Source organism: Trichechus manatus, unplaced genomic scaffold, assembly GCF_000243295.1.
Source record: "Trichechus manatus latirostris isolate Lorelei unplaced genomic scaffold, TriManLat1.0 scaffold00085, whole genome shotgun sequence".
In the NCBI taxonomy this organism is placed as follows: Eukaryota; Metazoa; Chordata; class Mammalia; order Sirenia; family Trichechidae; genus Trichechus; species Trichechus manatus.
Window position 1 is genome coordinate 8,856,480 of NW_004444021.1, and position 14,294 is coordinate 8,870,773.

Sequence of the window (14,294 nt, forward strand, 5' to 3'; positions counted from 1 at the left end):
ACTTTAAAGTAAAATCCACCACAAAGGATAAGGAAGGACACTGTATAATGATTAAAGTGTCAGTACACCAGAAGGACATAACTATAATAAATATTTATGCACCCAACGACAGGGCTCTAAAATACATGGAAGAAACTCTAAGAGCGTTGAAAAGAGAGATAGACAGCTCCGCAATAATAGTAGGAGACTTCAACACACCACTTTTGGTGAAGGGCAGAACATCCAGAAAGAAGCTCAGTAAAGACATGGACCGTCTAAATCCCACAGTCAACCAACTTGATCTCTTAGACAAAAAGTGAATACTCCACCCAACAGCAGCCAAGTATACTTTCTTTTCCAGTGCACATGGAATGTTCTCCAGAATAGACCACATATTAGGCCATAAAGCAAGCCTTAACAGAATCCAAAACATTGAAATACTACAGAGCATCTTTTCTGACCATAAAGCTATAAAACTAGAAATCAGTAAGAGAAAAAATATCAGACACATGGGAACGGAACAACACCTTGCTCAAAAACTAGTGGGTTATAGAAGAAATTAAGGATGTAATAAAGAAATTCATAGAATCAAACGAGAATGAAAACACATCCTACCAGAACCTTTGCGACCCAGCAAAAGCAGTGCTCAGAGGTCAGTTTATAGCAGTAAATACACACATCCAAAAAGAAGAAAGGGCCAAAATCAAAACATTAACCCTGCAACTGGAACAAGTAGAAAGTGAGCAGTAAAATAAGCCCTCAGGTGCCAGAAGAAATGAAACATTAAGAATTACAGCAGAATTAAATGAAATAGAGAATAGAAAAACAATTTAAAGAGTTAACAAGACCAAAAGCTGAAAGATCAATAAAATCAATAAACCACTGGTGAAACTGAAAAAAGAAAAACAGGAGAGGAAGCAAATAACCCATATTAAAAATGAGATGTGTGATATCACAACAGACCTAACTGAAATTAAAGGAATCATAATAGGATATGAAGAATTGTACTCTAACAGATCTGAAAACCTAGAGGAAATGGACAAATTTCTAGAAACTCACTACCTACCTAAACTAACACAAACAGAGGTAGAACAACTAAATAAACCTATAACAAAAGAAGAGATTGAAAAGGTAATTAAAAACTCCCAACAAAAAAAGCCCTGGCCCGGATGGTTTCACTGGAGAATTCTACCAAACTTTCAGAAAAGAGTTAACACCACTCCTGCCAAAGGTATTTCAGAGCATAGAAAAGGATAGAATAGTCCCAAACTCTTCTGGGAAGCCGGCATAACCCTGATACCAAAACCGGGTAAAGACACCACAAAAAAAGAAAATTTCAGACCAGTATCCCTCATGAACATTGACGCAAAAATCCCCAACAAAATTCTAGCCAGCAGAATTCAGCAACATAACAAATAATTCACCATGATCAAGTGAGATGTATACCAGGTATACAGGGATGGTTCAGCCTTAGAAAATCAATCAATGTAATCCATCACATTAATGAAACAAAAGACAAGAGCCAGGATCTTATCGATCGATGCAGAAGAGGCATTTGACAAAGTCCAACACCCATTCATGATAAAAACTCTCAGCAAAGTAGGAAGAGAAGGGAAATTCCTCAACATAATTAAGGGCATTTATACAAAACCAATAGCCAACATCATCCTAAATGGAGAAGGTTTGAAAGCATTCCCCTTGAAAACAGGAACCAGACAAGGATGCCCTATATCATCACTCTTATTCAACATTGTGCTGGAGGTCCTAGACAGACCAGTTAGGCTAGAAAAACCAATAAAGGGCATCCAAATTGGCAGGGAAGAAGTCAAAGTATCTCTATTTGGAGATGATATGATCTTATACACAGAAAACCCCAAGGAATCCATAAGAAAACTACTGAAACTAATAGAAGATTTCAGCGAAGTATCAGGGTACAAGATAAACATATAAAAATCTGTTGGATTCCTGTACACCAACAAAGAGAACTTTGAAGAGGAAATCACCAAATCAGTACCATTTACAGTAGCCCCCAAGAAGATAAAATACTTAGGAATAAATCTAACCAGAGACGTAAAAGACCTGTACAAAGAAAACTACAAGACACTATTGCAAGAAACTAAAAGAGACCCGCATAAGTGGAAAAACATACCTTGCTTATGGATAGGAAGACTCAACATTATGAAAATGTCACTTTTACCCAAAGCGATCTACAGATACAATACAACCCCAATCCAGATTCCAACGGCATTTTTTAATGAGATAGAAAAACAAATCACCAACTTCATATGGAAAGGGAAGAGGCCCCAGAGAAGTAAAGCATTACTGAAGAAGAAGAACAAAGTGGGAGGCCTCATGCTACCTGATTTTAGAACCTAGTATACTGCCATGGTAGTCAAAATAGCCTGGCACTGGTACAACAACAGATACATATACCAAAGGAACAGAATTGAGAATCCAGACATAAATTCATCCACCCATGAACAGCTGATATTTGACAAAGTCCCAAAGTCCATTAACTGGGGAAAAGACAGCCTCTTTAACAAATGGTGTTGGCATAACTGGATATCCATGTGCAAAAAACTGAAACAAGACCCATACCTCACATCGTGCACAAAAACTAACTCAAAATGAATCAAAGACTTAAATATAAAACCGAAAAAGATAAAGATAGTGGAAGAAAAAATGGGGATGGTGCTAGGAGCCCTAATACATGGCATAAACAGAATACAAACCATAAGTAACTGCAGAAACACCAGAAGAGAGACTAGATAACTTGGATCTCCTAAAAATCAAACACTTACGCTCATCGAAAGACTTCACCAGAAGAGTAAAAAGACAACCTACAGACTGGGAAAAAAATTTTGGCTACGAGAAATCTGATCAGCATCTAATCTCTAAAATCTACAAGATACTGCAAACCTCAACAACAAAAAGACAAATAACCCAGTTAAAAACTGGGAAAGGATATGAACAGGCACTCTGCCAAAGAAGACATTCAGGTGGCTAACAGACACATGAAGAAATGCTCATGATCATTAGCCATTAGAGAAATGCAGATCAAAACTACAATGAGATACCATCTCACCCCAACAAGGCTAGCATTAATCCAAAAAACACAAAATAATAAATGTTGGAGAAGTTGTGGAGAGACTGGAACACTTATTCACTGTTGGTGGGAATGTAAAATGGTACAACCACTTTGGAAATCGATTTGGCGCTTCCTTAAAAAGCTAGAAATGGAAGTACTATACGATCCAGCAATTCCACTCCTTGGAATATATCCTAGAGAAATAAGAGCCCTCACACGAATAGATATATGCACGCCCATGTTCGTTGCAGCACTGTTCACAATAGCAAAAAGATGGAAACAACCTAGGTGCCCATTAGTGGACAAATGGATAAACAAATTATGGTATATCCGCACAGTGGAATACTACGCAATGATAATGAACAGCAATGAATCTGTGAAACATAACATGGAGGGATCTGGAACACATTATGCTGAGTGAATTTAGTCAGTCACAGAAGGACAAATATCGTATAAGACCACTATTATAAGAACTCAAGAAAAGGTTTAAACAGAAAAAAAACATTGGTGGTTATGATGGTGGGGAGGGAGGGAGAGGGTTATTCACTAGATAGTAGACAAGAATTATCTTAGGCGAAGGGAAGGACAGCACACACTACAGGGGAATTCAGCACAACTGGACTAAACCAAAGCTAAGAAGTATCCTGAATATAGCCAAACACTTCAAGGGACAGAGTAGCAGGGGCAGAGGTCTGGGGACTGTGTTTCAGGGGTCATCTAGGTCAGTTGGCATAACAAAGTTTATTAAGAAAATGTTGTGCATCCTACTTTGGTGAGTGGCGTCTGGGGCCTTAAAAGCTAGTGAGCAGCCATCTAAGATGCATCATTTGGTCCCAGCTTACCTGGAGCAAAGGAGAATGAAGAACACCAAAGTCTCAAGGAAAGCATTAGCCCAAGAGACAGAAAGGGCCACGTAAACCGGAAACTGCAACAGCCTGAGACCAGAAGAACTAGATGGTGCCGGCTACCATCAATGACCGCCCTTACAGGGAACGCAACAGGGAGTCCCTGTTGATGCAGGAGAAAAGTAGGCTGCAGAACTCAAATTCACGTAAAAAGACCAGACTTAATGGTCTGACTGAGACTGGAGGAACCCCAGAAAGCATGGCCCCTGGACTCTTTGTCAACCCAGCACTGTAACCATTCCCGAGGCCAATTCTTCAGTCAAAGATTCGACTGGACTATGGGACATAAAACGATACTCATGAAGAGTGTGCTGCTTAGCTCAAGTAGATACATGAGACTAAATGGGCAGCTCCTGTCCGGAGGTGAGATGAGAAGGCAGAGAGGGTCAGAAACTGGTTGAATGGACATGGGAAATCGGGTGGAAAGGAGGAGTGTGCTTTCATAGTATAGGGAGAGCAGGTAAGGTCACATAACAATGTATGTATAAATTTTTGTATGAGAGACTAACTTGAATTGTAAACTTTCACTCAAAGTACAATAAAATAAAATTTTTTAAAAATACCATATTTACATGAGAATAAAAACAGAATAAAAAGTCCTTACAGTTGGATCAGTAAGCAACAGCATGCTAAACATAGAAAAGATTGAAGTTGTCAAGGATTTCATTTTACTTGGATCCACAATCAACATCCATGGAAGCAGCAGTCAAGAAATCAAACAACACATTGCATTGGGCAAATCTACTGCAAAAGATCTCTTTAAAGTGTTAAAAAGTAAAGATGTCACTTTGAGGAGTAAGGCATGCCTGACCCAAGCCGTGATGTTTTCAGTTGCCTCATATGTCTGCAAAAGCTGGACAATGAATAAGGAAGAGTGAAAAAGAATTGATTCCTTTGAATTATTGTGTTGACGAAGCATGTTAAATATAATATGGCCTGCCAGAAGGTCTGTCTTGGAAGAAGTACAGCCAGAATGCTCCTTAGAAGTGAGGATGGCGAGACTTTGTCTCATACACTTTAGACATGTTTTCAGGAAGGGCCAGTCCCTGGAGAAGGACATCATGCTTGGTAAAGTGGAGGGTCAGTGAAAAAGAGGAAGACCCTCAGCAAGATAGATTAACACAGTGGCTGCACAATGCCTCAAAGATAATGTATGGATCGAATTATGTCCCCGCAAAATGTGACTAGGCCTTGATTCCCAGTATTGTGTGACTGTCCACCATTTTGTTGTCCGATGTGATTTTCCTATGTGTTGTAAATCCTACCTCTATGATGTTAATGAGGCAGGATTAGAGGCAGTTATGTTAATGAGGCAGGACTCAGTCTACAAGATTAGGTTGCATCTTGAGTGAATCTCTTTAGAGATATAGAAGAGAGAAGCAAGCAGAGAGGTGGGGACCTCATACCACCAAGAAAGTAGTGACAGGAGCATGCACGTCCTTTGGACTTGAGGTCCCTGAACTGAGAAGCTCCTAGACCAGGGGAAGATTGATGACAAGGACCTACCCCCAGAGATGACAGAGAGAGACAGCCTTCTCCTGGAGCTGGCACCCCGAATTCAGACTTCTAGCCTCCTAGAGTGTGAGAGAATAAATTTCTGTTTGTTAAAGCCACCCACTTGTGGTATTTCTCTTATAGCAGCACTAGATAACTAAGACGCATAGTAAAGATTGTGAGGATGGCGCAGGAACGGGCAGGTGTTTCATTCTGTTGTACATAGGGTGGCTTGCTATGAGTCGGAACTGACTCGACAGCCCCTAACAACAGCACACTAATAACAATTTTCTTTGGACATTGAAAGTGGTACCTAGAATCTTTTTAAACATAAAGGTATTTCAAAGCTGAACTTGATTATGAGACTTTTAATACATCTTTATGTTTTTTTTGTTCTTGGATGAAAGCTGTTACTTAGATTTGCTTTGGTATTTTTAGATATTAATCAAGTTGTTATTTCATTATTTTCAAATCAGTCCTCTTCAGGAAATAGATGACTTAATGTCATCATGATTATTATGATATTTTTTAGATGTATTGAAATTCTTTTCGTAGGTTTCATTTTTATAGCACAACTTAGCTAGCTACTGTGTTACAGAGGAGAAATTCTGCTTACTGTGGCATGATGGAGCTAGCTACATGATTCTAGAGAAATAAATTTTGAGTCGGGGGTGTGGCTAGCTAGAAGTAAAACATGGACTCTAAGGAACTAATTTGCGTTTTGAAATTTTGGTTTTTGTTGGCAGAGGAGAGTAGGATATAAATGATTAAGCAAAACTGGAAAGTATTTTTTTTCTTCATTATTAGCCTTAATATAATAGAAATTATTGTAAATGATTTTTTTAACCCTTCAGATATCTTCATACTTGGAAATAAAATGAATTGTGTCTAATGATACGCTCTTTATCTTCCCATTTATATCTGTCGCCTATATTTTCTGTCCTGATTGAATAGCATAACTATCAAGCCCAAAGCCTAACAGTCTCTACTCCTTTATCTTCCTCATACCCTATATATACATTTCTAATTATTTAACAGCTCTCATAGTTGTGCCCTTCCCATCATTCCCTGTTGATGCTGTTTTTTCTTAGGCCCTCATTATCTTTCATCCTTTATAAGGTTTCACTGTATAGAGTTAGCGGGGGAGGGGGATGATGGAACTGTTCTTTATTATTATTTTGATCGTGGTTATATTAATCTATACATATGTTAAAAATCAAACTATTTTTTGTCTTGTCATAATATTGTTATTTAAATGTTTCTTTGCCATTCGTTCAAAATAGAATTTACCAATAAATCAACAAGTAAATACAGAGTACACGGCTCAAGGCATTGTCCTAAGTGCTGAGAAAGATACAAACATTCAGAAAACATGTTTCTGCCCTGAAGGGATTTATATTCTAATAAGATAGAGGGAGACAACACAAATAGCAATAATAAGATAAATTGTAATTGTCTCTTAAGGAGAGAAAACAATATGTTAGTTTGTTCTAGGAGGAAGAAAATAATTCTCATTAGAGCAGTAGGATAATTCTTCATTGAAGACAGGCATTTGAGCTGAGGCCTGGAAAATGCATTAATTTTTGGTAGTCAAAAATCAAGGCAAAGGGCAGTCTGATAGGAAGGAAAAATATAGCACACTTTACAGATTTGCAAGTTTTCCTATTCATAGCTCATTCAAACTTTGGATTTATACTTGATAAATGTTCATGTTGTATTCTGGTCTGTGCAGAAATTCTTAAAGCATTTGAGTCTGAAGCTCAGATTTCTCAAGTAGTATTATGGTTTTTTAAGTGTTTTGCAGTTAATAATTTAGGTCTTTTTTTTTCTTCTAATTTTAATGGCTGCGTAGACAGTGAGCTATTCCTGCCTTAATTTCGTGAATACCAAATCAAACCTGTTGCTGTCGAGTCGATTCTGGCTCCTGGTGACCCTACAGGACAGAGTAGAACTGTCCCCATAGGGTTTCCAAGGAGCAGCTGGTAGACTTGAACTGCCGGCCTTTTGGTCAGCAGCCGAGATCTTAACCACTGAGCCTCCAAGGCTCCTAGTTTAGTCAGTAGATAATAAATATATAAGTGGAAACTGATAATTCTGAAAAAAGATTGAGTAAAATTTTCTATTTACAGAGTTTTCAGAATGTACAATCTTATAAAATATTTCTTTCCAAAATTGCTTTCCTCCCCTTTTTCCTACTTAGGTGAATAAATCAATTCTGATGAAAAGTAACGATAATTTATTTTTATTTTGTCAAAGGTTTTCTGTGAAGACCCTGATTGATCGGTCCTGCTTTGAGACAATTGATGATTCTTCTCCTGAATTTAACAATTTTGCAGCTATTTTGGAACAGATTCTAAGCCACCGGCTAAAAGGTAATAGCACCAATGTTTTATTTTTTCCCTCTTTGTAATAAACTCAAAATTTTATAAACAATTCAGTCTAGTGTCACTTAGACAGCAGCCTCAGAGCATCTTGAGAAGTAATAAAGCTAACTTCAGAATGCCTCATCTTTTGGCCTGTATCTTTAGAAAAGAATCACTATTCTTGAGTTTACACTTGTTTCTAGGATGCATTAAAGATGTTGCATGTATTAATTGCACGTACAAGGAACAAAGTCACTTTCCACAAGCAAATAAAATAAAATCTTGAATTAAAAGTTAGCCAAGGTCACTACAGAATATTTTAATCAACTTACAAGGAAGTACTCCAGGCATTAAGTTTGTTTGCTTAGCTTCTATTTCCTTAAACCCTGAAATATTTGAAAATTTTTTAGCAATAAGTAAGTTAAAAAGGGAGTATGTAAATAGGTACTTGACTTTGGTTTCCTTAAAATTAATGAGCAAATATATTTATACCAGAAACATATATCTCTTAAAATGAGGCTTTAAAGGGGAATAGGGGAGCTAAATTCTCTGTAAAGTATACCTTTTTTAATTTGTATGTGTGTGTGTGTGTATATGTATATATATATGTGTGTGTGTGTTAAATACAGTGGATAACATCAAGAAATACTATATAGTATAACTTTTCATAAAAATAAAAAATAACTTTGTCACTTTTAATTCCTTAAAGGAAACTTCATCATCAGAAATTTTCACTTAAGTTTTTATTATCTTTGTACTTTTAATGATATAATTTCAAACCAGTAATCTGCTTTGGTAATATAACTTATTAGAATCTCAAAATCAAACTGAAGGTTAATTCTGTTTTATACTTTTTAAAGCTGAAAATGTCCAAGTTGTACTATAAGTGTTTAAATCAGTTCAGCAATCATGTGGGTCCATAGCAAAGGGTTGAATTCAGTTCCATGGGAGAAAAATCTAAATTCAGTCAGCCCTTTCCAATTTAAAATGAGTTCCATAAAATCACTGACCTTTTTCTGCTGAAAGTGGTTATTTTGCATTTATAAAAGCTTAGGTGCAATACAGATTAGTTTTATTTTCTTATTTTTGCTGTTCTGTATTTTCTAAATTTTCAATTCATGCTAAATTTTATAAGAAAAGTAAGCTTTTGTAAAAACAAAAGATACGGGATTTTGAGAAATTGTCAGGGTTATTATATTGTGTGGTGACAATAATTTTAAATTTTATGAATAACTTTTTAAATTATACCTGACCAAAAAACACTTGGAATACACAGTAGACCCTTGTGTACTTTAATGTTCACAAGTATTTTACCTTAAGACCTCAGTTCCTTCGATTCAGTATACCATTTAGCATATGAATCTTTTATAAAATACATAACCAACTGTAAATAGAAAACAGTAAGTCCATTTTGAGATGCCCATGCTAAGTGATTGGGTAGACTCGCTCACCACCTACGTGGACCCCTCTTGCACACCAATCTGTCATCTTCTAAGTCATGCCTCTGCAAACTATAGATCATAGATCTTCAAAATTACTTCTAAACAATCAAATTTATTAATGTTATTTCTGAGAAGTTAATGAACCACTGTATTGAAAATAGAATCCTTAGTTGATTTATGTATGAGAATTCCACTATTATGACTAAAACAGTGAGACAGCTCATATGGTAAGATTTGTACCAGTTTTTTAAGCTAGGCAAGATCAATAATTCAAAACTCTTTAAAAAAAGTTTCTGTAAATAGACTATTGTGGTCACTATTGTTAGTATAGATATGAATTATAAAAGGACTTACAATTTTTGAGATGAAGTGTTTTAAAGAGCCAGCTCTCTAAGGACTTTTCATATATTATTTTCCATTTTTTAGTATTCTAATATGTAATGAATTACTTTTAGAGAAGTTATATAGTTATTGTGACAGTACTTGTGTTCACATAAAAATTTGTTATATAACAACTAATTTTTTCAACATTTTTGTTTATAGAGATACAAATTAAAATTTATAACTTCATGAATTTGTAAAGTTTAATTTTCTCCAGCTACGTCTTATTTTTGAAGGACAAGGGCATTTGGTTTAAAAATTTAATTTTCCAGAGAAAGATAAAATCTCCCCTTTGACACAATATAAGCAAATACACAATACAGGCAGATACAGGTAATATGGATTGCTGAGACAGTTATCTACTTAATTCATTCTAAAAGCCCCATTATTGAAGAAAAGGAGGCTTCAAATGTCGTATTAATCTTATGTAAACTGATGCTTTCCTCAGAATATAGCTGAAAACTAGCAATTAATCATAGAAGATTAGAGTTGAAGAGACCTTAGTTCAGATTCTTTAGTGCAACAGTTTTTGAACTTGTTGAAATTTATTTGTAAGCATAATTCTTCTTCCACCTCATTCACAACTCTCATAATAAAAACCACTGCACAAGCCATATCTGTAAGTGGAATGTCTCTGTTGAAGCCAAGATAGAGAAGACAGGCATTTCGCCTGCTCAGCAACAATCACCTCCCAGTAGGCAACTCTATAGTACCACTTCAAGTAGTGCCAAGGATCACAAATTGAGCCTTAATATATTTAAAATAATTAAAATTGTACAAAGTATGTTTTCTGACCATAAAAACCCAAAACCAAACCCATTGCTGTTGAGTCAGTTTCAACTCATGGTGACCCTATAGAACAGAGTTAGAACTGCCCCATAGTTTTCAAGGAGTGGCTGGTGGATTCGAACTACCAGCCTTTTGGTTAGCAGCAGAACTGTTAACCACTGCACAACCAGAGCTCCCTTGTGAGCATAATAATATTAAATTAGAAATCAAAAACACAAAAATATCTGAAAAAAATCCTCAAATATTTGTAATTAAAACAACACACTTCTTAATAACTCATGGGTCAAAGAGAAAGTCTCGGGGAAAATTTGAAAGTATTTTGAACTGACTGAAAAGTGAAATACAAGATATGAAAATTTGTGAGATGCAGTTAAAGCAGGGCTTAAAGGGAGAGTTATAGCATTAAAAGCTTGTATTAGAACAATCCAAATGTTTATCAACAGATGAATGATAAACAAAATGTAATATATAGATACAATGGAATGTTATTGAAAAATGAAGTCCTGATACATGCTACAATATGGTTGAACCATGAAAACCTAATGCTAAGTGAAATAAGCCGGACAAAAAAGGACAAATAGTTTGTGATTTCACTTATATGAAATATCTAGAATAGGCAAATGCATAGAGAAAGAAAGTAGACTAGTGGTTACCAGGGTCTCAGAAATGAGTTATTGCTTACTAAGTACAGAATTTCTGTTTCAGGTAATGAAAAAGTGTTGGAAATACATATTGGTAGTGGTTGCACATACAAACGAAAATTTTATATTAGAAAATAAAAAATCAAAAATAAAATCAATAATCTAAACTTCCTCCTTAAAACATTAGAAGAAAAGCAAATTATACCTAAAGCAAGCAGGAGGAAGGAAATAATAAGGATAAAAGCAGAAATCATTGAAATTAGAAACAGAAAACAACAGAGAAAAATCCAAAGGCTGGTTGTTTAAAAACTAATAAAATTGATAAACCTCTAGTTGGACTGACCCCCCCCACCCAAAAAAAAAGAGGGAAGACACAAATTACCAATATCAGGAATGAAGGAAGGCATTTCACTATAGACCCTGTATTTAAAGGACAATATGGGAATGGCATGAATAATTCTATGATCATGAATTTGAATAATGAGATGAAATGGACCAATTTCTTGAAAGAGAAAAGCTAACAAAATATAAACCTGTTAACCATTGCTGTCAATTCAATTCTGACTTATTTAAGAAGAAATAGATAACCTAAATAGTCCTGTATCTATTAAAGAGGTTGGATTAGTAGTTAAAAACCTTCCAACAAAGAAAACTCCAGGCGTAGATGGTTTCACTGTTGATTATGACCAGCCTTTAAGAAAGAAATAATAGTCCTACATAATCTTTTCCAGAATACAGGAGAAGAGAGAATACTTCCTAATTTATTTTATGAGGCCAACATTAGCTTGATACAAAACTAGAGTAAGGTATTACAAGAAAACTACATACCAATATCCCAATGTACATAGACATCAGAATCCTTAATAAATTATTAGCATATCAAACCCTAGAATGCAAGGATGTTTTAATATTTGAAAGTCTATCTGTGTATTTCATTTTATTAACAGTTTGAAGAGTAAAAAATCACAGGATCATTTCAACAGGTGTATTAAAAAGGCATTTGTCAAAATTCAGCATACATTCACGATAACTCTTCACTGACTAGGTATTAGAAGAGAACGTCAATAAAAGGCATCAAGTCTACAGCAGGGTTTCTTGACCTTGCTATTAATGACATTTTGGATGGGATAATGATTTAAAAACTGAACTTTGTTAAGATGTTAATTCTCTTCATATGTATTTATAGATTCAATAACATCTCAATCAAAATCTTACCAGGCTTTTTTATAGATAACTGATTTTAAAATTTACGTGGCTAGGCAAAGTAACTAGTCCTTGGGTGGTGCAAATGGTTAAGTGCTAGACTACTAACCTAAACCTTGGCAGTTCAAAACCACCTAGAGCCACCTTGGAAGTAGCCTGGCAATTTGCTTCTGAAATGTCATAGCCTAGAAAACCCTGTAGAGCTGCTCTACTCTGCACACATGGGTCACCATGAGTCAGAATGTCGACTTGATGGTACATAACAACTAGCAAAATAACAAGAATGGACAAAACAATTTCACAAAGGAAGAACAAGGTTACAGACTCACACTATCTGACTTCATGACTTAGTGTAACGCTATAGTAATCAAGACAGTGTGGTATTGGTGAAGGCATGACATAGATCAATGTAACAGAAAAGAGTGCCCAGAAATAGACCCACAGAAATATGTTTGACTGCTGTTTGACAAAGGTGTAAAAGCAATTCAATGGAGAAATGATTATCTTTTTCAACAAATACTGCTGAAAACAATTGGATATCTATAAGCAAAAAACTAACCTTGACCCCTCCCTCATACCACATACAGCAGTTAACTCAGAATGGATCCTAGGCTTAAATGTAAAATGCAAAAATATAAAAATTTTTAAAAATATATAGAAAATCATTATTATTTTCAGATAGGCAAATAGATATTAGATATAACAACAAGAAGTACACTCCATGAAAGAAAAAAATGATAAAGTGGACCTCATCAAAATTTAAAATCTTTGTTCTCCAGAAGACACTGTTAAGAGAATGAAAAAACAAGCCACAGATTGTAAGAAAATATTTGCAAATCACGTTTGACAAAAGGTTGTCTCCAAAATATACAAAGAACTCTTTAAAAACTCAGCAGTATAAAAACACCCACCAACCCAGTTTAAAAATGGGCAGAAGATTTTGAACGAACATTTCACTGAAGAAGAGTATAGATGGCAAGTATGCACATGAAAAGATGCTCAGCATCATCAGTCATTAGGGAAACTCAAATTAAAACAACATGAGGTGCTGCTATACACCCATACCAAGTTCTGGCAAGAATGCAGAACAAATAGAATTCCTGTACATTGCTGGTGGGAATGTAGAATTGTATCACCTTTTTAAGAAAAGTTTGTTGGTTTCTTATCAAGTTAAATGTACACTTACTGTATGTCCCAGCAATCTCAATCCTAGAGAAATTAAAACTTGGGTTTTCAGAAAAATCTTTTTATAGCAGCTTTATTCATATAATCATCAAAAATGGAAACAACCCAAATGTTCTTCAACTAATGAATGGATAAACCAACTGTAGTTCATCCATACAATGGAGAAACTCAGCAATAAAAAGGAAAGAACTATTTCTACATACAGCAACATGGATGAATCTCAAATGCATTATGCTCAGTGAAAGAAGTAAGACTCAAAAGTTAGAGACTGTATAATTTCGTTTATATGACATTACAGAAAAGACCAAACTATAGTGCCACCATGAGTTAGTGGTGAGAGGGTTTGACTATAGGGGGTAAGCAGAAAGGAGCTTTTTTGGGGATAATGTGACTTACGTACCTTTTGCGCATGGTAACACGACTCTGCATTTGTCAAAACTCACAGAACTGTATACCAACAGTGCATTTACTGTAAGTTAAAAAATTAATTTATAACCCCACCCCAAAATTCTGTTGCTTTTTATCAAAGCATTTTGAAATGGGGATGATCACACTTTTTCTTTATGATACATAAAATTTCCACTCCTTGATCCCCAATTACTTTAGGAAACTGGGAGAGTTTGTCATAGAGCAGGGTAAAAGGAAAGAGGTCCCAAGGAACACTCCTTACCCTTCATCCCAGATTGTGCTTGGCTAAATGTAACTCCTAATTTTCTCTGCTTTAGAAATAGTGATAGCCTGAGTTCCCTATGCTTTTTCTGGAATAGTTGCCTTAAATTTGACATTCAAATATGCCTTCCTCCTATTCTTTTTTTTTTTTTTAA

General features: G+C 35.4%; 1 protein-coding gene across 2 annotated transcripts in view; it reads left to right on the forward strand.

Moving 5' to 3' along the window:
• RUNDC3B (RUN domain containing 3B) overlaps nucleotides 1–14,294 on the forward strand; it is a 159,092-nt gene that overhangs the window by 20,946 nt on the left and 123,852 nt on the right. For both annotated transcript variants that reach the window (XM_004381494.2, XM_004381495.2), the window contains exon 2: nucleotides 7,723–7,838. In XM_004381494.2, coding sequence (XP_004381551.1) covers nucleotides 7,723–7,838 — 116 coding nt within the window. The remainder of the gene's footprint in view (nucleotides 1–7,722; nucleotides 7,839–14,294) is intronic.